The sequence below is a fragment of the Apostichopus japonicus genome, chromosome 23 (assembly GCF_037975245.1).
Source record: "Apostichopus japonicus isolate 1M-3 chromosome 23, ASM3797524v1, whole genome shotgun sequence".
Lineage (NCBI taxonomy): Eukaryota > Metazoa > Echinodermata > Holothuroidea > Aspidochirotida > Stichopodidae > Apostichopus > Apostichopus japonicus.
Window position 1 is genome coordinate 9,797,162 of NC_092583.1, and position 26,375 is coordinate 9,823,536.

Consider the following 26,375-nt stretch of genomic DNA (forward strand, 5'->3'; position numbering starts at 1 on the left):
TGAACGATCAACTGTATAAGACTTGAGATATACACAAAAGGGGGCGGGGATGCACTAGGTTTTGTTATTCAAACCATGTTGAATTGGTGGTAGAAACGGCAAACACTCAGGGAGTGATAATTCCTATCGACTACATTGTGTACATCATTTTTGATGGGAGAAAGGGGTGGGGAGGGGGGTGGGGTAGGGGTAAGGCAGGAGAGGGTGGAGTCCATCTGTCCCAGACTACCTGAAGGGGAAAGATTTCCTGACAGAATATACCAATGCCCCCACCCCACAACCTTTAGGGAATTAAGGGTACAGATTTCTCTCTGGGGTTAACTACTGAAAATGATTGATTTGATTCTGAAAACTCACTCATAACACTTATATGTCTGACATCTGTGATCTTCATTAAAATCTTAGCAAAGGCGTTGCTCTCCTTCGGCCTCCTCTTGTGCACGTAGAGACGAAGGCCTTCCAGGTACGGCTCCTGCATCTTCTCCACCTTCTTGGGGTTCTCCAGTCCGGTCCGATCTGTGGATTTGACGATCGATAAAAGGTGTTTACACTATCGTCATTATTATCCCCTCTTCTAAATCTAATTGGAACAAATCGGCTAGTTTGATAAAGCATTACACTGTTGGTGTAAACATTCCTTAAGATCCAACAATCACCATACACATCATACGATGGAGACGTGTTATTTGCTAAGACTGTTTGTGAATGCCCATGCAATAAGACTCAGAAAATATGATATTCAATTTATTTCCACATTTCATTTATTTACTTATTTATTTATGCATCCTTCAGAAACAACAATATGACGTATAAACATATATCTGGAGGATTATAGTAATACAACGTAGTTGTTATCATGAGTTGTACACCGATGGATATTTATATACACATATATACATGAGAACGACAATACACGATTTATAGCTGCATGTGACATTGATTTCTTACAATTGGACAATACCAAACTGGACCATTGACATAAAGCTGACCGGAAAACGAAATACGTTTAGTCTGGTTCCGATGCCCAAACATATTCATAAGTGAGGTAAGCCATATTTATGTTACATATTCATGAACTTGTGGGCACCACTGCAGGGTTATCTACTGACTAATGTAGCAACATAAAAAGGAAGATACCAGGATATCCTTCTTGAGATACCGTGTTTAAAAGCTAGGAGGGAGTCACATACACACACACATACATGTTTGTATTACATTCAGACCGAGGACCCCAATGTATTTTCCATCGTTCAAATCCACGTACCCTAACCTTAACAATACCCCATACAATAGAATTCTTCCGAGGACATGGTGATTATTTAGAAATCACAACCGAGGACCTGAAATTCTTTTGTTCAAGTCCTTGGTCAGAATACAAAACAAACGCACACACACAGGTGTGTTTACATTCAGACCGAGGACCCCATTGTTTTTCCCATTGTTCAAATCCACATACCCTAACCTTAACAATACCCGATAACAATAGAATTCTATCGAGGACGAGGTGATTCTCTAGAGATCACATCCGAGGACCAATAATTCTTTGTTCAAGTCCTCCGTCAGAATACAAAACAATTGCACATGCGCTTGACTGCATAGGTTCCGATCGGCGCAAAAGCATCAAAACCATAAAACAATAATCTGTTACTTTTGGTCCACCAGAATTACAACAGAAACTGACATATAGTAGGCAGAAAAAAAGAAATAAATTGTACATGACAAAAACTAGAATTATGTATCCAAGTGACAAGGCACGGTAAGAATGACGCCCGCGTTGCACCACCCTGTGCATATAGGGGTCTTTATAAGATCTGTGCACCTTTTTTTTTCTGTTCTTTTTCGTCGGGTTATTGAGTGTTGCTATGTGATTATGTAAATTTAGGGGTCATGACCTGACCTTTGAGACATTGATAAGCCACACATACCTCCACTGATGAGACAAACAGCGGCCAGAAGAGCCATCTCCGCATGATCTATCTTCAGTTTCTTAAAGGACTGCGAGAGCTTGACGATATCGTCCATCAAGGACCCGAAACCTCCGGTCTTCAGTTGAGTTTTGTTCAGCGTCATACCGCTCGAAAACGTCACAGCGCCGCCCTCTCCCTCTCCTTTGTTAAACTTTGAGCTGATCCGTAACGTCTGTGTGTAACAGAAAAGGTCCAAGAGTTATAAAGAGAGAGCATTAAAGTCAGAGTAATCTTTTTATATTTTTTTTTTATTTTTTGTGAAACCGATGCAGATAATTTCTAATGATGACTCCTCTTTGAATGGAAATTTAACCTCTAACCTTTTTCCACCAAATCAACCTGGCAAGACCGGTTCGTTTTCCAGAGAATTCAATAAAATCACGTTGTCACGAGAGGATATTACGTCCACCATTCCAGAGGTAAAATGAGATGGCTGTGTTGTACTCAAACTAACACAAATAATGGGATGATACTAAATCTAGCACCTTTTTTTTGGGGTCAATTTTAGGGGGAAAACACAAACTTTGATCTCTATCAGATCAAATAATTTGGAGGGGGTATGGTTGATGTGGGATGGGATGGGATGGGGTGGGGTAGGGTGGAGCAGGATGGGGCAAAGATAAAGCGATTCGAAAATTCAAATTGAACGAACTTACTAAAATTTCCAAACAAGCAGCTTTCAGGAGCGTGATCTGGTCAGACGTCGTCAGAGAGAGAAACCCGGGAAGCTTTTTGGCAAAGTCGACGACCATGACTATAGCTCGAGTGGAAACCGTCGTGACACAATCGAGCATCTGTGTGTCTGTCTGTGTGACTGGGTCTGCTTGAGGTTCGACGGGCTGAAAGATACAAACAGGAAGTAGAACCTCACCAACACCGAAAGGCTAAAACTTTCTGTATTACCAGGGAAGACAGATGAGTTTACCATTCATGTTGTATGCATCTCCTCCCTGTCACCCCACCCCACCCCACCCCATCCCCCACCGTTTCATTTTCCATGAGACCACTCTCCGTTCATCTGTTGTGTTCAAAGGATGGACACGCATGCCACGTACATGAAGAGAAAGATTGGGTTAATTATAACTGAATATTTTCAACTGGAGTAATTTTATCTATCAAGGCCTAAAGATGTGAACCATCCATATTCAACTCTTTGTTATCATTCCCTGCAAATAAAATAAAAAATCACCACAAAATTTCACAAGTGCAGTAGAGATCATACAAGGACAGTCAGAGTGAACAAAGCAATATTTAAACATTGTTTATTTTGTTTCATTTGTTTTTTTTCATTAAGACTGAAGGAACCATAGAGTGATACAAAAATATGCTAAAATGTGCTAGACATAAATTCATACAGTATCTCAAAAAACTTCCGCTTTATTACTGCATCTGACGCATTTTGACATTTTCATTGTTGCAACGTTTCCATGGAGACAAAGATGGGAAAAGCGTGCAGACCTCCTTTGGTGCAATTTCCGTAACAGGTCAATTTCTTTTTAGACTTGATACACTTTACAGTCCCTTTAAAAACTTTTTCTTAGTAATATCCAGATTGATGGATTATGTTAAAAGAAACTTTCAACCCAAGAAGAATGCTTGTTATTATAAACCACCAGGGTAATTTGTTAAAAAGTTGAACGATAATGGAGGAAATTCTTTAACGCAGATTTCCGAGTTGAAATTTTTCACATGGTATTATTATTATTATTATTAATATGGAAAAGAGTCTGGGCGACACCGAAATGTTGTCACAAAATAGAATAATTAATTACTATTGAGATAAGTTTCCGTACGGTGATAAAATCTGAGAGGATGTCTTAGTTCGTTAAACTGCGATCTGTGAAAAATACTTGATTTATCTTGGAATAAATTGTTGACAAAATACAATTAGCTGCTTGTGAAAGAAACGACTTTAGTTCAGACGTAAAAATTGAAATATCATTTAATGAAACTATTTGAGTGAAGCTTATGTCTTTTATATCTGTTCTGGTTGTCACGGTATTCGCAAAATATTTTGAATGTCTAGAACAGGGCTCCTTTAACTTGATGAAATCAATCATGGATTTCTTAGTCATGTCCCAACTGATATTCTTAAAATCTCTCTGTTTAAAAATTTGTCAGAATTCTACTGTTAGTCTACTCTCTCTTCTGTAAGATTTATTTTAACATCACAGCATCCCAAACCTGAAATGCAATCTCTCCTTGTAAACAATCTGTAACGTTGCTAATCATTTGAGGAAAAAAACCATTCACTATACTGACTCTTATGTGGCGCGACTAGTTTGAATAGTATGCCTGCTAGACTAGCTTGATCAGCCACTTTCATTGATGAGACATTAAAGGCACATTTCCAAATGCCTTTAAGTGGTATAGGTATGTAATACCTGTTTTGAGGGTAAGTTTTTTCGTATCTTCTTTTTTTTTTTCTCTCTCTTCTTTTCGTTGTACCTATATTTCCTACGACTAAATTTGCATTTTGTACTTGATCTTGGTTCTTTTCAGCATAATATAATTTTTTTCCCTTTTTATATGGCTCTGCAGAACTTAAAAATACTTTCTGATATTATTTTTTGCAACAATTTAAACAAAATAAGCCACTTTTGAAATGTATAACATGGTTGACTTGGGGTTGTGACTGTACGTACAGCTGTGCTCGGGATTATATAGCGTTTGTTTGGTAGCGTTTGTTTGGTAGCGTGATTTTAACAAAGTCAAGGCTGCCACCAATAGAGATGAGTGAGGGTTCTAACTCAGGACTGCAAACGAGATTATACTAAAGAGCTACTTATCCCCAGATTATGGTGCACCAGTCTAAACTTGAGATGATGGCTACCAGTTTTAAACTTTATATGAGGAGTGCCAGTACTTGACCCCAGATTATGGGAACTTAGCAGATCATGGGTTCTCAATAATAGACTGTAGGTACCGGCACTAAACCCTAGATTATGGGTACTGGCACTAAACCCTAGATTATGGGTACTGGCACTAAACCCTAGATTATGGGTACTGGCACTAAACCCTAGATTTGTAGTAGCACTAAACCCTAGATTATGGGTACTAGCACTACACCCTAGATTATGGGTAGTGGCACTAAACCTTACATCATGGGTACTGGCACTAAACCCTAGATTATGGGTACTGGCACTAAACCCTAGATTATGGGTACTGGCACTAAACCCTAGATTATTTGTAGTAGCACTAAACCCTAGATTATGGGTACTAGCACTACACCCTAGATTATGGGTAGTGGTACTAAACCCTACATCATGGGTACCGGCACTAAACCCTAGATTATGGGTACTGGCACTAAACCCTACATTATGGGTACTGGCACTAAACCCTAGATTATGGGTACTGGCACTAAACCCTAGATTATTTGTAGTAGCACTAAACCCTAGATTATGGGTACTAGCACTACACCCTAGATTATGGGTAGTGGTACTAAACCCTACATCATGGGTACCGGCACTAAACCCTAGATTATGGGTACTGGCACTAAACCCTACATTATGGGTACTAGCACTAAACCCTAGATTATGGGTACTGGCACTAAACCCTAGATTATGGGTACTCAACAGTGCATTATAGGTACAGGTACTACACATTATTTTATGGGTACTCAACCATAGAGTATAAGTACAGTGCTAAAACCTTGATTGTGGGTACTCAATAGTAGCATATAGGTACTAGTACTAAACCTACATCATGGGTACTCAAACAAGATTATAAATACAGGATTTGGGGTACACTCCATAAAACTCAGATTATGTGTACCAGTACTGAAGTATTAGTACTTAACTGACTGGATACTGAGTACCAGATCCAACTGTAAAATTATGCATACAGGATATCACTGGTTAGAACATGCCCAAACTTCCCAAAAGGTGAAAGAGTACCAAAACAGCAATTTTGGCTTGATTACTAAAACAGACTCGTTAGAATGTAGGGTGCAGATTGCCTGTCAGCCAGTGTGCTTAAATATTAAACAACGTAGAGCTTAAATTTGACAATTTAAGGATTGTTGGTGGGGGATGGGTTAGGCCAGGGGTGGGGGAGAAGAGGCTGGGGTTTCTGTAATCAAAAGTAAGCATGTGCATAAGCAACCAATCACCATGATGATGCAACAGATCTTACTTTTTATTGGCCGAGCAGGATGATGCAAAACCAATTTTGGTTAAAAGACATTTTTCAAGGATGATATTTTAGACTAGAAATATTACTTGCCCAGCATCAAAAAGAATGGAAATAAATGCCACAGAATTTTACCGATGTAGTTTATAAAACGCTAGGTTTAGAAACGGGTGATTCTAGTAGGAGTGGGACAGAGTTGGGGTGTCATAATTGTATTTGAATCTCTGTTATAAAGTTAAGAAGGTGGATTATGCAGTTGAAGGAGAGTTAATGTTTGGGGGGGGGGGGGGTAAATTACAAACTAAAATTAAAAAATTTTCTTTCAGCTCTTCGAATAATCCATGTCCTGCTATGTAATTTCCGTCATGTACCTGAGAAATTTCAACTATCCCTCAAACTAATTCTGACTTAAATGAAATAGTTGTGTGCATTAAATTTGTAATTTGGGAATTTTGGGACGCAGAAATTTAACACTTTTTAAGTCCTGCTCCTGAATTCTGGTTTTGAGATTTCACGTCACTGTGGATTTATATTTTATATTGCCCACTTTTAAAGCATTTTAAGAATTTGAGTAAATTATATTTAGGTATTTGCTAATTTTGTGTGCTTGCGAGTATATATACACATGTGTGGGAATTGATCAGTGCTGTCCATTCAGCTAGTTAATCAGAAACACCTCCTCGTCACACTGAGCCAAATATTGAACGATCATTTATTACTGACTGAAAAATGAATCGTTTCGTTACACTGAACCAAAATATTGATATATTTCGGAACGACCAAAGGAAAGTCTGCACCTAGAGACCCCCAATTAGTGTGAAATTCTTGTGAAACGTTTGCAATACAGTTTATAACAACATCCAAAATGAGATGCTCCCAGCCAAACCAGTAGACATTTGTCGTGAAGTTTTGCATGAATTTTAGCCATTTCTTGACCATTTCTAAGCGACAGATATGATCCCCGATGACATATCATGTTACTTTTTAAAAATCCGCTAAAATCACACCGGCGGTGATGATGGGGTCGGTCATAAAATTTTGATGGTTTGCAAATATGAACTATGTTCGCATCAGTAACGCGGTTTTGAAATAAACTTTCTCTATTTCGGGTTAAATATGGTTAGTATTGAAAAGACCGTTTCAGAGTAGTGTGTATGACTGTCGAAAGCTAGATAGATCGCTCTTGAATTGAGGGACGCGAATATTATATCGCCGGCATGAAAGCTTTCCTATGAAAAATCTAGCTTCTCTCTCATAGTGTTAAAAAAATAAACAAAAAAAAACCTTGGCCGACATGATTCAGGTTTACGATGCTTTTCTTTTCATTTTTTATCATTAGAGAATTATTCTTTACTTAAACCGTCTGGTCGACAATTAATTTTTCTGATACGTCAAATGCCTTTGCATGAAAACAAATTTTGTGCCCACCGAGGTAAAATCGGGTGAACTCCAAAGATATTGCAGAAAGTCTTCGCTTATGGAATCAATGGTTCGATCCAAACTGCAGCCATCAACGGGAGAGTCCTTGGATTTGTCGGCGGACGAAGATGAGCATTGTGCTTCTGGCTGTAAATGGCCATGCAAAGCACATGATTGGATGTTATGGGAATATGTGTGTTTTTTTTTTTCAATGATATGATTGAAAATGTATATTATCGCAGTGATAAGAAAAACAAAGGGTGTGGGGGGGGGGGGTTGGGTGGGTGATAGAAATTAAAAGCAGGAGCAAAAAGAAGAAAATGAAAAACGTACATTAATACATGAAAGGGAAGAGTGTACGGTGTAAGTAGCATGAAGATGTGAGTATGGGGAGTGATGGAAAGAAATAGAATGGGAAAACAAGAGAAGTGGAAAAATTACAATGTTCAGACCACCAGTTTTAATAAAGCATGCAGCAGTCATTCATTAACCCATAACCAATTGCTAATTCTTAAGGGGGGGGGGTGGGGCTTGTCACTCAGTTTTAATACTAATCCCATGAAAAACCACACTATGAAAGATGCACAAGCATATATGTTCCACAGGTACATTTTTAATCGGTTCCAATGTACAACCCCCCCACTGCCCCCCCCCCTCCACCCGTACCGACCTGCATCCTCCCTCTTTGAGCTCTATACCCAAGCTCTTTACCCAACAATGGGGCTGACTTGAAGGAGAACAAAGAAAAGGGGTGGGGGAAGAAAAAAAAACAACTCAAGTGTCAGGTGTACTAGACACTATAATACAACTCACAAGGGATTCCACATGAAACAACCTAAACCCAGAGCATCCAAAGGGATGCATTGTGGGTAACACTACTTACAAAAAAAAAATTACTTGCAGGTGTTTCTCACTGAGCATCCAAAAAAGTTGGGACATTTTTATAGGTAAAGTCATAATCAATTTCAATTTTGTATCCTTACCTTAACACACTACATAACATATTTTGTGAGACCCGCCCCCCCAAAAAGAAAGAAGACATACAAACAAACAAACAACAACAAAACTTGAATCAAATAAAAAAGCTGCAGAATCGTTCGATCGGCTCCGACGAGCTCGACGAGCTCCGTAAATCTTGTTTCGGGGGCAAAATGTTTCCACTTACGACTGGAAATGCTGAACTTTGTGGCTCTGCGAGGAAGGTGTCGTCGTGAGCTTTCGTGACCGACTTGATGACCTCCTCGATCTCGTTCGGAATCGTTACGCTCTGCGTCACTTCTGTGTCTTTCTTCTTCTTATTTCTGTCGTTTCTGACGCCTTGACGATGAAAAGAACAAATGAATATGTGAAAAGGACGAAGGCATTGTCAAAAATTTGCATTAATAATACGACCCACGTGTAAGTCGTCTCCTTCATAAATCCATCCCTGAAAAACCCGGAAAAAATTGTCGGTAGAACTGCTTTGAAGTTTTAACCTCTCTTGTGTATTTGTATCGATAATTTTTGCTCGTGTAAAAAATAGACAATCGTATGGATATGGATATAAGACAAACAAAAACAATCCCCCCCCCCCTTTTAGGCAAAAATATAACAAGACTATTATCAAAATTATACTATCTATTTTAAAACCCTCTCTGTTTAAAGCCAGCCAAAATCCTAAATTATTCACACTTTTTTGGAAGTGTAACCAACAACCATTTATTAAGTTATTTCTTATTTCTAAATCTCGGTGTTAATTTTTTGTTTTGACAAAGTGATGTCTAAAGCCATATTTAATACCCTCGCAGGTGTTTATTTATTTATCTTTTGGAAGGAGTATCAATCTGACGCCAGCTAAATAGAATGGATTATCATGAATATATTCAGGGATACTCCCAGCAACTGCATGTTTAGTTTTAGAAGCAAACTAGCATAAATAAATCAACCTTTTTCCTTTTTCTACACTAGGCTGCAATCTTGATCCGAGGAAACTTGATTCTTGTCAAAATAATCAGGCCAATCAACGCTTGAAGGAGAATGTCCTGCAGTTTAAACCTGGATAATGTTTTGAACATCTGTATAAGATGAGGGGGTCGAAAGATAGATGAACCCACCCCTCCAAAATAAAATATATAAGAAAGGGTAAATAAATGGCTCCACTTTTCTGTTCTTGTAAATACCGCTAACAATTTTGATCCCACAGAGGGGGGAAATTCTGGCCACTTCAAAAATGCAGACTTCAGATCCCCTATCTCAAACCTATACTGTCAATAATGGATCTTAGGAACTGTATCCTTAAGTAAATAGTTGTAAATCGTCAAATTTGGTCAACTTTACGAGTCAAGAGGCCATTTGCCCTACGTATCTATAATAGGTGTCTATGTTTTCAGCTTTCCTGTTTCGAGATATGAGTCTTTTTTTTTTTTCTAAATGCGAGATCCGTCGTAAGATGGTATTTGCTCGACACAATTTTTGAATACTGCCATCATTTTAAAGGTAATCTTTTTTTTTTACACCAGCTTGCACTATTCACAGATCTGCCTGCCCCTTTGACTCTCTGTTGCTATGGTTACTACACTCACAATCTTTGGACATGCCCACCGCGAAACACTTCTGGAAACGACAGTACTGACATCTATTTCGTGTGATTTTGTTGATTTCACATTGTTTGTCTCTGTGACACGTGTACTTCATGGCTTTCTGGACACTTCTCCTGAAGAAACCCTGCAAAAGGTAGAAGAAGATGAACAATAATGGATCAAAATAATTTTTATAAATTTTTTTTAACAAATTTGAACAATGGAGTTTACCAAGTTTTGATGATAGTCTAGCATAAGCGGTCAAAAATTTTCTGCGAACATGTAATGTTATTATTATTACACCAGTACTTATAGAGTGCAATATCCCTAAGCTCAATGCGCTGAACAAACAAGTAAACTATACAACAATTAACCATAGACTTCCTTGAAGTAATGCGTTTTCAACAAAGACATAAAGGTAGAAACAGAACATGCATTCCGAATGTTTGACGGGAGTTTGTTCGACAGTTCAGGAGCAGTGTGACTGGAGGCATGGTTTCCAATTCTCTTGCTGGAAGGTAAATAATGGCATGTTGCATGCTTCTACACAATTTATGTCGACCTAGGTGTGTAGAAACGGCGAAATGGAAAAACCGAGATTGGCATTCGATGGGAGATTCTGTAAACGGGGTGCAAGTCATCACACACACGCAGATCTGACGACCGGACAACGTCTGCGAGAAAAATCCAATAGGTCAGCTCGTACGAGCTGCAGTCGCCGATTTAACAAGAAGTCACTTTCATCTAGTTATATAATAACACACCGCAAAGTGGTAGTATCTGTTTTAAAATATGGCAAGAATAATAATGGACAATTCAAAGAAAACAATCAGGAAAATAAATCCATAAATGTCCATAAATGCATTCTTTTCAAAATTTCTATCCTTGATGTTTTTCGAGTTTTGTACCAAAAATGAACCTTGACGCAAACAAGTGCGTGGATATCACAGATGATGCACGACCACTGACAAATTTTAATTTTCTTCAAACATTTTCTTCAAGTTTTCTACTTTTTTTTAGTGAAAGTGGATGGATGCCTAAGGATGTGGAATACATAGTATTATTGATGTTCGCCTGGTATTCCTGTATCAGATTAATTTTTACCAATTCCCCTGGTAACCGTTTTCGACCCTTAGGTCAAAAACAAGTAGGTTGTAAAAATAAGAAAACTTTTCCATCTTTTGTTAATGTTGCATCCTTGACATAATTCCAAGTTTCTGTTTGGTACAAACTGTGACAACTTCAAACGATCTTCAAAAAGAGCCAAATGGCATGTAGGAATCTTGGGCAATGTTTTACCGAGAAACTCAGATTAAGTTTGTTCCTCCTTTTACAGGCCAAGAATACAAGAAACAAAGAAGTTACCTCTGACCTTGTCTGTTAGCATGTGTTTACCATATTTCATAATCACAACCAATTTACTGACAATCATAAGAAATCAAATAACAGGCCCGTGCCAACTTTTCTGACACTGAGAAGTCAAATAAAGGCAGCTGTTTCCAACTGGTTTCCTTCAAATGAACTTTTCTCTTCAAATGGATATATATTTATATATACATATATATATATATATATAGATATACAGACCGAAGTTCGTACCACTCGACCACAGTGATTCTACTGGAAACGTAATGAGAAGGAAATCCAGAACAGTGAAAAAACTTCCAGGCTCCACCAGCCTCCCGCTTTGTACGTGGACACTCTAACCAACTAGGCCATGGACGCTGAAGTTATATATATATATATATGCATATATATGCATATATATATATATAAATATATATGCATATATATATATATATATATATATGTATCTAGATATATATATATATGTATCTAGATATATATATATATATCTAGATAAAGATATATATATATATATATGCATATATATTTATATATATATATATGCATATATATGCATATATATATATATATGCATATATATGCATATATATATATATATATATATATATGTATCTAGATATATATATATATATCTAGATAAAGATATATATATATATATATTTATGTGTTTGTTTGTATATATGTGTGTGTGTACGATTCTGTTGGACTTTAAGCATTGTTGCCTAGAGACAATCATCAATTTTGTAAATAAACAGGATGTTTATGAAATATGAAAGATTTGACATAATGATTGCCTCCAATACAATACAATGAAAATATATAATTACACAACAAAATTTCAAGAGTATAAATTATGTCAGAGAAAGAGATTTTGAGTGCCAAGTACGTCACTACGGTAACCGCAATAAGTGCACTCTGAGAGGATACCATACTCGTGAGGATCTCCCGAAAAAGATCATTGGGGTCAACTTTCGTATCATTACGCACTACCCACCATACATGGAAACAATAGTAACATTCTGGATAACTGCCAAAGTCAAGGTAGTTCACAAGTAAATGGGTGAACGAAGAAATACAAGAGCAAAAACAACCAACAAATCGGTTCACTTTTCTGTGAACTTGTTCGATGCCTTCTACTGTTTGTTTTTTGAGGAAAAAAAATCCTACATCAAAATCCGTTCTAAATCATTTTCTTTTTATATGCAAATATATAACATCTAGGTGACGTTATAGTTTCACATGGGTATATTACCGAGCATATCGACTCTAATATCTGATATCAATGTAAGGCTGGTACTTGTTATACCCATCGTCAAATAAAGATATACCATCTATTCTCCCACCTCGCGTCCCACGCCCACTAAAGACGACCCCACTTCTAAAGGTTAACTTTCCTTCTTCCTTTCCATTTCCCTTTTCATTCCCTTTAGTCAGAGAGATGACTGGTACAGATACAGGGAAGGATGGGGCTGATGTTAGGTACATTAAGCCCCTCCCCTGCCCCTCCCCCCCACCTTTCAATCTCACACTAAGGTAGTTATTAGCATTTATAACCAAATTTTAGATTAAAGTATCTCCTAGCAATGTGCATTAGTAACATTTGGTTATAAATGGCAATAACTACCTTAGTGTGAGATTGAAAGGTGGGGGGGGGGGTGATGTTTTCCCTTTTTCCACCACCTATTCCCCACATATTTGTGTGAGTGGGAGGGGGGGGGACAAAAATCAGCTCCTGGATGTGGTGCCAAAAAATTCCTCAAAATTTTATGGCAGTGTCAACATTATATTATGTTGATTTTAAATAAACCAAAACTATGAAAAGCAAAGGAGAGGGGGTGGATGGGAGGAATAGATAGGAAGGGAATGAGGAAGGCAAAAGAGTAAGGAGTAACAGTCGAAAGCGAGAGTCAAAAGGGGGCACATTAAATAAGAAAAGCTCTCTCAGATAAACTCTCCAACAGAAGAGAAAGGAGATATACACACATACTTCACAATACAATGCATTCCGTCTTACAGGATCAAGAATCTATTTACACAACTCCCTTATCAATCATTGGGAGACACAGAATCCCATTATCTAGCATTGAAAAAACCAGAGCCTATTCTCTCAAAGGTCATATCATTGATAACCGGTCTCTCTCTGGTTTCCACAGATGAAGATGATGGCTGATATTTTAGCTGATAGACTGCAGGGACCACTGTGGTACAGAAGCTGACCTTTTAAAGTTATTGTGACCATATACCTTTCTCTGTTAACCTTATATAATAACCTGTCCCCCCTAACTTGACCACAAGAATCTGCCCACAAGATATTTATGAGACTCAGCAGGAGAACAGATTAAAGTTGACAAGTTTATCCACCCAGTTCTAAGTTTGGGAGGAAAAAAAAGATACCTGCTGCATGAGGTATTAAAGTCCCTCCTCCTCCCCCCCTCCCTGCCCTCCTCTGTATAAGCTGATTCCTAATATTATAATTCAACTTGTAATGGAAGAGAAGAAGTATATTTTATGAAAATTTAACAAACAGGGGAAGCCCCTTGAACTTTCTGTGCCATGTGACTAATTTTCAGACAAAAGTTTCAGTTACAATTGTAAGTCATGAAAAATTGAAAGTTGATCAAATTCTCTTTCTTTATCCCCATTACAAAAATAGCTTAATGAAGAGCGTGAACAAACCTTCCAAAAAAAAAAGAACGTTGTTAGTATTTTTGTTTTTGTTTTTGGCTACTCTACAATATGCAATGTTTGGATTTTAACATCCCATCAATGTTTTTGCCCTTCCCCCGTTCAGCACGGGTTAACGCAGATTTACAACCGATGATTGCACTCAATTCATTCCGACAAAACAACATCCTATACTCCGTTATGGCGGTTTGGAGATAACTCTAAGGTTACATCTGAAGGACAAAAGTTCTTTTTTTCGTGGAAGAAACGAACGCATTTTCCCATTCTCATGTGATTTTGTTTACAGACCAGACTATTTCCTTTTGATATTTCCTGTGCTAGATATGGATAACCGGGAAGCTTGCTGTTGTGGAAATTTTGAATGGTTGACTATAATATGAACAAATTCTAGCACAACAACAAGAAATACTAAACAAAACTAAAAGTTCAATTTTTTTTTTAAATTTTTTTAAATTTATTTTTTGGTGGGTAATTCTTACAAATTTCACGGGCAACCCCATTAAAGGGCATCAAACTCCTTTAAAGTAACCCATCAGAGGGCATCAAACTCCTTTAAAGTATTGACCTACTTCTGAAATACACATTTCAAGTACTGTGCATTCTCTTGCATCAATCCCAGAGCTACACAACTGACTGACAACCCACCCAACCAACAACCCTGGTAATTCACAAATTGACATCTTGTGAAATCAGCAATAGAGACTGAATACACCCCTCCCCCCCCCCCCGGGAGTTCCACGACTATCACTGGGAGACAGCAGGATTACACAACTGTTGTCTGATAGCCATTGCATGGACTTGACCAAAACCTCAAGGTGAACTGACCACACTGACCCTGGTCAAAATCTCTTTATACTCGCCCCAGGGGTATCACTATTTTAAACAGAAAGGAATCTCTACTGTGGATTAGAAGATTATGGTAGTTTTAAACTTCAAGAGTCTAAATAATACCACGTTTTGTAGACATGCTTGTCTAGGTGTGGTTCGCCTTCTACTTGTCAATAATACCAGTTTGTCTGTTAACAAAGTTTTTTTCCATATATTTAAGTTGATTTTCATCTATTTTCAATACCAATTGATACATTGCATAAAAATTTCAAAGTCATGAATTCTTTAGTTTTATTTTCCAACATCCTCCCCCCCCCCCCACACCCACACAGCTTTTCTTGCCATGTTGGTGTCACTAGAAGAAATATTAACTTGAAAAAGCATCTAGGCGACATTATTTTTTAACTCACTAATTTGTTTTTGTCACAATTATCGATAACTGACTAAAGTTGATGAGTACTACTCAATATGTTTGTAAAGGACTTGCAGTTGCAGGTACGAACGTGCACTAGAACACTGTTCATTTTTCTGTACTCTAATTCATGTTTTTGTACTCTAATTCATGTTTTTGTTGGGTACTCACAATTGCACTGTACACTTGTACTTGTCCTGTACTTTAAGTTGTCCCCCATCATTCTGTTTAATACCCAACTTATAACTTCTTTCACGTAGAACAAACCAATCACAGAGAGAGATACTTTATATAAGTTCTGATGTAATCTCAAAACAAATTGCCACAGAACGGTGCTAAAAAGAGCTAAATATATAAATATCATTAAATCGACTTTAAAATCCCCATTTGAAGCTTATATACATACGCAAATGTATAGCCACACTTTACGAAACTTTACCGGAAGATGTATGCAAATGACTCGACAACCATCCATCAAATCATTCTACATTGACTTCTGCAGCCGTATAGAAATTAAGTTGAGGGTAGCTATTAAATAAATATTGAACTGAACTTGATTTACTAGTACACAGCATGCAGAATCATTCATAACTTATGACTGGTACACTTGTATGAGAGAGCAGCATTGAGCATAGTAATTTTCATGTAGCATTAACAAACCTTGTAGGAGTAACAGTGTGTATTTCATAACTTTATATAATATATGTATAAATATATATAACTATATATATAGTTATATGTATATAGTTATATATACTGTTTATATGTTTATATAGATATATATATATGGTTATATATATCTATATATATATATATAGATATGTATATATGTATATATATCCTGTACATTAATACTATTAAGAAAAGCAAAACCACTCAGCTTAACTGCTGTGATGACATCATCCATGACAAAAGTGCACCACCAAATTTGCAACAACAACAAGAAAAAAAATAAAAAAATAATAATAATATTTTCACCATAAAAAATGTGTTTTTTTTTTATTTATAGGAATGTGATTTTTAGACCTTAGGATACAGAAAATGAACTTCACCGTGTTATAACCAAACAATCAACTTCAGCCACCAGCATATATTTCTTTAAACATTAAAGCTAGTCAATGCACTACCGACCTACCCAAGAACCGAATCAATCATAACCCGTAGCGCTGCTGTACGTGTCTGTTAGATTTGGCTGCTATAATGAAAGCTAAAATAATAGAACTAGCAATGATGAAAAACAAAGTCAATTTGTGAATTGTCTTTCATCTCCGTACGTCTCCCCTCATTCATCATCGCGCAGGAAGCATTCAAACGATTTGACTCCCTACTACTATGCAAAAGTGAACCGGGCGGACATAACATCATGCAATGATTGACCTTTCAAGTAGAGGAACCTAACAATAACTTTCGGTTTTAAATATTCTTCAATTAGGGCTTTAAACAACACTCTTAATTATGAAATACAAATATTTAAAGGTTTTGATGACCGATGATAAGCGGCCTATTCTGCAAAGCTAATGACATAACTTTAACAAAGGGAGCAGTTGAAACTATGGAAATTGCTTTCTTTCCTTTAGGTACCTAGTATCACTACTAAACAAATGGACAATCCCCAAAAAGGTCAAGTGTGTGGGAAAACTGTTGATAATGGTGGTTGGTTGGCCATTGTTTTGTACAGTTCAAATATGCAAAACTATTAAATAAAACCTCCATTGGTAGGTACTCTTAGTTTAACTGATTCATCACCCAAAAGATATGAACTTACTATCAGGCAAAGCCACAACTAGTTAAGAGATTTGACCATACTCTGGAAATTATTTGCAACATTAAGGCAGGAATCTGATGGGGGATGGGTGTTTGGGGGGGGAGGGGGTTTGACTCAGTTTCAAGAATTAGGAATTTTTCAGAATCATTCGTTACTATGGCGGCAGTATCAATAAAGCCGGCATAAACATATGTCTTTTTCCCTTTTTCCTTTTCTTGTTGAAGCAAAATGTCAAAGGAAATGTATGTGAGTCATTATTCTCAGACAAAGTTTACCATCAATAGAATTGGTACAATGACAAACTTTCAAACATTTAGTCATCATTTGACATGAAAAATTGATTTGCCAAGCAAATGGACCTAGGAGAAAACTCTAAATACCAAAATCAGGACATGAAGATCCACCCCTTTAAAGGGAAATTAATTCAAGCAACCAAAACTCTTGAAAAGAAATGAATGATAGTTGTTTGAAAATAATCCCCCCCCCCCATAGAAGCTTCCAGTCGACTTATAGCTGGGTAGGAAATATATTTATATTTTTTTTAAAAAGTGCAAAGACATAAATGTTATGTCAAAAAACCTTTTCATAATAATAATAATAATGATAATAATAATAATTATAATAATATTAATAATAATATTAATAATAATAGTAATTATAAAAATAATAATAATAATAAATGAGACTTATATAGCGCCAAATCAGTACACAAAAGTCACTGCTCAAGGCGCTTTACAAAGAAAGCTGATTAATTTACAAAAGAACAAGTGAAAAGATGGGTCTTAAGTAGACTTTTGAATGTAGAAAGTTTAAAGCATGTTCGAATGTGATCTGGTAACTTGTTCCAGAGATAAGAGCCAGAGTATTTGAAGCTTCTGTAACCATAGGTCTTCAAGCGTGGTTTAGGAACAGTTAAATACAGTTTGTTGGAGGAACGAAGTGTGCGAGTTGTATTCATGGGATATTATGTATTGACAAAATACAGTAAGGCACAGTGTGCAAAATAGGATGCTGAGGGGGCTGCAGCCAGGCTGCATAGGATGACATTATTGGTGCTGTGCAGTTGAAATGAATTTGCACTACTGCTTTAACAGGATGGACACTGCTGGTCTTCAGAGGTAATCTCTATTCTTTGATATAGATTCAATAATCTTGCTGCAGGGGATTTAGCAGCTGCTGCAGCTTTTCATTTTGACACACAGCTTTAATTTTTTTTTTCTTTGAAGGGGGGGGGGGGGAAAGAATATTTTATTGTTATCTGGTCACTGAATCCAGAATGTTACCTCAATCGCCCTTACTTTCTGATCCAAACCATCCATTACAGCTGTCATGAATGAAATTTGAGCAAAATAACAGCTTAAAATATTTTCAATTTTTGATGTACAGTTTGAGGCAAAGTATCGCATATTGAACGGAAAAATAGCCACCTTATTATTATTTAGATAGAGTTATTCCAGCTGTAAGTTTGACTTTAAATGCAAAAAGTGTTAACAAATTGTTACAAAATTTAAACTAACTTTTAATGAAGCGTAATGAACAAAGCCCACGGAAAGCGAGACTAAATCTAACTCTAGACAAGTCTAAATCTGGTTAACTATTCAAACTGTTTTTGTTTCTAAAATAACCAGATTAATTCAATATATTCAGTCATCTATTCAATAATTGCAAAAGTTCATTTTGATCCTTTCAAAAACAAAACAGTCTTCTTTTCAAGGGCCTTTGAGGTATCTGTAAATAAGGCAGCCTTTACACAGACTGACCCTTTAGAGTACAATTCCTAAACGAAAAACCCTTATAATTGATAATATTTACTCTCATCTCAATAAAAGATAAGGGCTGGTAACCTTTTAAAACTTTGGACAGTGACCTAGCAATCTTGACCAAGGTCAACAAGCAATTTCCCTTGGCCAAAATGAAATCTACAGACTTCTTGAGAACTATTTTAAGATATCTCCTTTTTAGTAATTTTTTTTTTCTTTTCCGTTTTTAATTTGGCTCAACATTGCAAAATTCCCACTTCAATAACTGTAATGATATGGGGGGCTGTTTATCGAAATAATATTTTGGTGATCAAATTGTTGAAGGTTTGACTAACACTAATTTGAACATGATCACAATAAAGCTGTTTCAACATTGGACGCCTGATAAAGGTAGCTTTTCGGTATGACATTCATAGAAACCATAGTGGTACCAGTACATGCTACATGGAAACTTGAAAAACATGAACCTATAGGTCTGACCTACTTGGAAGAATGGTGAAGAGCCCCAGGGGAGGTGAAGGAGGGGTTGTGAGAAAGAGAGGGGGGAAGGGAAGGAAGGAAAGAGAGAAGGGAAAGTACTATCAAGGCTTATTATTATCATTTCAATTTTTAAATTATTCATTTTTTTTTTTTTTTGTTAATTTCACGGATATTACCCTCTTCACAAAATGGAACAATTCAATTTTGAACACACTGTGACCTGTTTATTTTGCATATCTGTAGTCAGTTACACCATACTGCATAACAAGAGCAGTTTAGTGACTAATTCAGGATAGAAAAACTCCTAACAATCCAGTGTAACAGACCAACATTACAACCAGAAAGAGAGGAAATGGCAGGAAATTGCACAGCTGAGTCTGACCTTTACAGAGTTTTTCCTGAAAACTTTCAAGTCAACATTGACAGTACTATGAAAGTTTGGCCATTTCAAAACCCCTAACCTCAAATAGTAAATTTTGTGGTAACTTTGTGGTTTCTCTTTTAGACTATAAAAGGAACAGAGAATTTGGAAACCATATCCCAGACACTGGATTTTGAGTCTGCTTTTAAACTTCTTCCTTAAAGAATGAGAGAGACTTTTTTTTATTAATTTGTACCTTTAGGGTTGGGTCTGTCTATGATGGTGAAGTTTCAAACAAGAAAGAATTTCTAAGAAATGTCTGGACAAATGAAAAATGAAGGGGAAGAGTGTGGTATGGGGAATGCAACAGAACACATAGAGGATGATATGGACGGGACGCTCTGGACTAGTGAAAATTGATGTCCCATATATTCTTGATTCTTAGTGAATGATTCTTCAGAACTCGCCTAAGCGCAATTAGGTACCAAGTACATATTATACAAACTATAAAGCCAATCTATTGCACTGAATTACAATCATCGGTACAGAATATTAAACCTTAAATTTCCCAAGAAGATTCAGGCATCATAGCAAGGTGGACATACCCCATCAAGTCACCACCAGATGACAGAGCCAAAAAAAAAGATTAAAGATACCCCAGCTGGGATGATCAATCTCACATATACCCAGAAAGAAAAGGTCACTACTCTCTCTTCTCTGTTCATCAACCATAGAAACAAATAATTGCTCTGGACTGTATGACCTCACAATGTAATAAAAAGCTTCATTTTAGTTATGGCATCGTAATAATATACTCTGACCTCTAGCCAACAAAAAAGAATGAATATCTGTACACACACACACACACACACACACACACACATTGCTGCCGACTAGCTCTAAACACAGCTGGTATAACAGCCTTCCGATGGTCTACTCTATGGTTGTAGAGCAATGCAGTGTTAGATAAACTTATTATTACACTCCACTCAAGTCATTCACTGATACACAAACAGCCAGGGACATATTTTACTCCCGGTATTTATCCAAAAGATTCACAAGAAATGTGGAAGTCGCAACTCCAGTGTCTTATCACACAAAACATTTTTCTTAAACATCCACCTTTCCTTTTTATGTGTGCTATCCACAAAAAAAGAAAAAAAATTGACGTTAGTTTTAATTACAATTTCTATCCAAGCCACTACCAAGTGCTACTTGATCTCCTCTGAAATTAAACATTTTTCCAATTTTTTTTTACACTTCCACAAATTATCAGATATGTTTTAGTGTTTATAAATTTTCTTACAAACCTAGACATAATTAAGACTTATGGGTGGTTAAAGAGGAAACTCCTTAAAATAGTCAAGGATTTGTTAATTACAAAACAAGGGATTCACAATGAAAGGTTTCCATTATTGTAAACAACTCCTTAATGCCTCAACGACACGTTTTATCTTGTTTTTTTCCATTCTGTCCAACGCAAATATGGAAAAGTTAAATTCCTACACAATTGAAACGGAAAGAGATAAAATAACTTCATTTAGCCGGGCAGTTGAACCTCCCTGACTGATTTTACCATAGCTTTATTGAATGTGGGTCAGTTAGTATGGTAGGGCAATCTAGGAAAGGGTGAGCTCTGTTGACTTTGAACAGCGGTATTCATAAATATCCTTTGCATAGCCTCCATTCACACCAGCTAATAAATAACACACACAATCTTGCAGTATATAGATATTATGCATCATCATCATAACGAACCCACCAAAATAACAGCAGCGGCGGCCCGCCCGGTCATAATCAGCCGGTCATTGGTCATTCCTTATTGACAATATCTGTGTGAGAACTGACCTCCAACTATATAGTTTATTGGCAAAAGTTGAATACTGAAAGATATTGGCGATTTGCCAAGTGTGGTGGTAGTTAGTATGTATGTATGCCCAGCTGACAAGTGACCACTGAAACCAGGAATAACTGACCAGTGCTATACATACAGTACAAACCAGCATAATAGTAGTAGTAGTAGTACAAGTAGTAGTAATAGTAGTGCTGTGCACGCTATCGTTATAACTGATAAAAAAAAGGCTGCTTGGCACGGGTGTGTTTAATATATAAGCTTTTTCCTGTGTGAGAAATTATGCAGGCATTCTGGACTTTTTAAGTTCAAATCCTTATCTATGAAAATAGCAACACACTTTTATTTGATTAAATTATACTAAATAAACTGGATTAAACTGGATTAAACTCTTAAAAGGAGCTGGTGACATATATTCTACAGGCAGGTTTTTTGCAGCAGAGATGGAGAATTTTTTAAAATTTTTTTTGAAAAGCTTAGATTTAATTTTTTTTTAATGAAAATTTGGAAACTTTTGACAAGAGTCAGGGAAAATATTATTAACCACTACCATGACCCGAAAAGCCTTCATTGTTGTCTATAATATTATGGGTTCATATAATGATCTTTGTAACATGGACTAGCACGGTTTTGCACAAAATTTGCATATTCTTTTATCAAATAACGTTTCTTTGTTATGCAAATATCATTTGATATATAAAGAAGACCATGCAATTCTCACAAAACAAACATTTTCTTTCCCCTCTTCTATTCCCCCCCCCTCTTCTTTCTCTCTCTCTTTCTGTCTTTTACAGTGTTCATGTTTTAGGAACTGATTATACTGAGGTATTATGTTCATGATACACTGTAGCCCCCCCCCCCCACCCACCACAGTCCACTTTTGTGTTTTATCTTTTTCCTTCTTCCAACATGTCAGACGATAAATTCTGCAGTAGACTGCACTTTGTGACATTTCAACTTGGTATTAATGAAAGAGTATAATTTATAAGCCCTACAGAGGATACCGATCTGGGCGGGGAGGAAGTCATGGGAGAAAGGAGAGTAGGGATGAGGGATAACGGGGGGAGGGGGGAGGGGGAGGGAAATGGAAAACAAGAAAATCAAGAAGCCTGTCGAAAATGGAAACCATGAAAAGAAAGAATCTTGTTACAGATTATCACTTCAAAATGTTTAACAGGATAAACTTTGTTTTTCCCCCAGAAACTTCTCCTGAGATCATCAAGATGGAGAGGTTGGAAATCTTAAGGGGGGGGGGGGGGGGGGAATGAAAGGAAGAATTTTGCGGAAAGACTGAATGAAGATCATCCTATGCAGACGTAGCTGATGATCACGCTTGATCGATCATCCTAGACGACGAAGAATCTCAACAGACAACTAAAAACAAAAGGCAACTAACTACGCATCTCGACGACCGAGGAAAAAGGTGAATTTCACAAAAAACAAAAGAGCCGGGGGAATGCTGTGACCTTTCTACGGGTCTCTCGAGCTCAATAAAAGCACAACAAATGAGAAAACAAAATTGATGTCACAAGCGAAATAAATGTCACTTTGCAAAACAGACAAATTTTTTATTTTTTATATGCGCACGTTTCTTTCTCTTTCCTTCGGTTCTCAAAAAGGTTTTATAGACTTCTTCCGGTACTGTTGTTGTTGTTGTTGATGTGTTGTTGGAGTCTTTGTCACGTACGACACGGCAATATGGATAGAGATGAACGAAAGTTGGGTCGCCGCCTCGGGTAATCGTGAGAAAACAGGTACGAGGAGATTGACATAAAAGTTGTCAGCCGATATTCTAACGTTTCTGCACATTTCGACGACTGACTAATAAAACACTGCATCGATTGGTATTGAGCAGAGTTTACGTATGAACTCCTCTCGGTAAAGCGGGTACTCTTACCCCCATCCCGAGATCAAATCAAAGGAGTGAAAAAAATGAAATATAAAAATAATTTGTCTGCAATTGTCCATCATCTATGATCAACTTTTTAAACTTTTTGTACATAGAGCATCACCACATGTAAAGAACTGAGTGCTAATAAGACACATGCGCCCCCCCTTTGTTAGATTTCAAAATTAAAGTTACCTTTTAATCTTAATGGACAGTAAGATATATACCTATGAGGACTTCTGTCCTGTTCGTACACGCGTCCAAGTTAAAAATTAACTATTCCTTTAAAGAGAACTAAATTATTATACTTATTAAACAAAAAATTATAATTATGGAGAAAAAGTCTTTAAATGGAAAATAAATAGTGCTCATTCTTGTGCCTTTTCCTCAAATAAAAGTTGCAAACTTTGTGATAATTTTTTGTGTGTAAAATGTAAAGACCACTTATGTGTAAAAATATGTATTATAATACAGGTATATACACTCACCTTACACCCTTCGCAGGCACTGACACCGTAGTGATACCCCGACGACTTGTCCTGACAGACAAAACATGGTTTGTATACCCTTGGAGGTGGAGGGCTGTTTGGAGAGTATGGTCGGGAGGAGATGTTGGGTACTGTGGTATGAAGGTAGGTGCTGGTTGGAGCTTGATTGGATGGCTGGCTTGTATAACTATAAGGATTGTACTGGTGGGGAAAGGCTGAAAGATACAATCGAAGAGACGTCAAGATAGTTAATTATTCCGTATTTTATCCATTTCATTAATCTTACCAGAATGGTTATGTTTTAATCAAGACTGTATGGGTTACCCCAGTGCACATACTACCCCGGAAATGAAATAATCATCGTTAAATTACTTAAATACAGTTTTTCAAATGTGACCAATTCTTGTGGGCTAAGTGTGCATCTGTTGAGGGGAGACAGGTTAGAGAGGTGGGGGGGGGGGGGCATTCATTTTGAACACACAGATGGTTTAGTACCTTGCTCGAGTAGCCCTGGTTCCCTTGGAAGCATCTCCTGCCTCTGGTCAACAATATTACCAAAACTTTCTTAATACTCTAAAACATATTGAATATTACGACCGATTAAAGTAAGGCCTTCAATACAGATTGATCAATCGTGTGATCGATGAATTTGATTTTGTTTCCCAACATCCGGTGGAGCAGAATGTTTTTTTCTGATAATTATGTTGAGCACTAACTACTCCTTTACTTTTCAACTGAGGATGACCTATTAATAAAATGACCAGTGCTTAATCATTCAGCCTGATTATTTTGAATTGGCCAAAGGGAATAACCAGGCAATCAAATTTTCAATTCATGTACCTCTTTGATAAGTTGCCTATCTAAGTTTTTGAATTCCTTCTCAACATTTTAAAACAGAGTTGATATTTGGTCAAACTATCGAAGAAACAACTGAAATTCATACTTTAGAATGTAGAAATTTGGACATATTGTACATACTCAAAATTTTCGATGCCCAATCTGTGACACACACCATGGCATCTACAAACCTAACATTCTTCTGTTAACTCCCCTTCACCCCCACCAACCTTCCACACCCCTCACTTTTTTGATGGCTTCCTATGCCATTGCATATCAAGCTAAACAAAACAGCTTTTATGTTGAAGAATATCCAATGGCTGGTGTAATTCATGTTGAAGGAACAGCCGGCTGCTTTGAACATCAAAGGTATGACGTGCCAAACAGTCATCACGAAATGAGCACTTTACCAATTAACGATAATAAAGACTTTCACCGACAATAATCTCTTACTACAATCAAAAATCTTGTGATGATTATATAAATATATAAATATATATATATATATATTTATATATATATATATATATATATTTATATATATATATATATATATATATATATATATATATATATATATATATATATATATATATATATATATATATATATATATATATATATATATTCATTGGTCGACATTTCTGTGAGATATCAGATATCACAGGTATCTCAAAAAGCAATAAACAAGTTATCTACATAGTTGTGACTAATCAGCTTGTGAATCCATCAAAGTTTCCAAGTGAATTCTCTGAAACTTACAGTACACAACAATCTTTCATTCCCTTCCACCTTTCCTTGCTCAATAAATGTCACGTTCCTCATGAATCCAGGCAAAAATATTTCTTGGAAGGGGAAGTGTATTAAAATTTAGACCTTGCACGACATTTCAGGAAATGTGATCATCGTCACGGATTACGTCGGAGAATATTAGGATAAACTGTGGGAATATGTCGATTCTTATCCATAAAATCAGCTAAATGGTCCAGTAGGAAATGACAGTGTAAGTTATTGCAGAACATATTTGGGTTGATAAGAGAAAAGATGGTTTCAAATTTCCTGTTTTGATTTTCAGAAATGGAAACGAAATAAACAGTTTCGTATCTTTCGCACAGCTCAAACTTGGCCAAAATCTTTGCTTTTCAAATGCGTGAAAAGCATATTGATAAGCCTAATTCGACCATCTCTCTTGCCTTAATGTTTCATTAATTTACTATATATTTCATACATATCTCTATCTATATGAAATTATATATAAATATATATTTAAATTATATATACCTATATATATATGTATATATATAAAATATGTGTATCTTTATTCTATATCTATATATATATATATTTAAATATATATTTATATATATATATATATATATATATATATTTATAGATATATATATATATATATCTATATATTTATAGCTATTGAAAACTGTGTAGTGTTCATTTGAAATAACTGAGAGGTTTACTGGAAGTTGCAGTGAACGCAAATGTCTAAAAACGCTAACTGTTTAAAGTTTCAGAGTGACAAAATATTGCGAATTTGATCTTGAGTGGTTAAAAAAGGAAGGAT

At 36.4% G+C, this 26,375-nt stretch overlaps 1 protein-coding gene across 4 annotated transcripts in view; it reads right to left on the reverse strand.

Moving 5' to 3' along the window:
* Positions 1–26,375, reverse strand: part of LOC139964773 (retinoic acid receptor alpha-like) — a 146,343-nt gene that overhangs the window by 5,635 nt on the left and 114,333 nt on the right. For 3 of the 4 annotated variants that reach the window (XM_071966725.1, XM_071966722.1, XM_071966721.1), the window contains 7 exons: positions 23,963–24,177; positions 10,079–10,220; positions 8,683–8,834; positions 7,527–7,664; positions 2,624–2,806; positions 1,926–2,139; positions 358–516 (listed from right to left, as the gene is read on the reverse strand). In XM_071966725.1, the coding sequence (XP_071822826.1) occupies positions 358–516; positions 1,926–2,139; positions 2,624–2,806; positions 7,527–7,664; positions 8,683–8,834; positions 10,079–10,220; positions 23,963–24,177 (1,203 nt within the window). The remainder of the gene's footprint in view (positions 1–357; positions 517–1,925; positions 2,140–2,623; positions 2,807–7,526; positions 7,665–8,682; positions 8,835–10,078; positions 10,221–23,962; positions 24,178–26,375) is intronic. The other variant, XM_071966723.1, reaches the window with a different exon arrangement.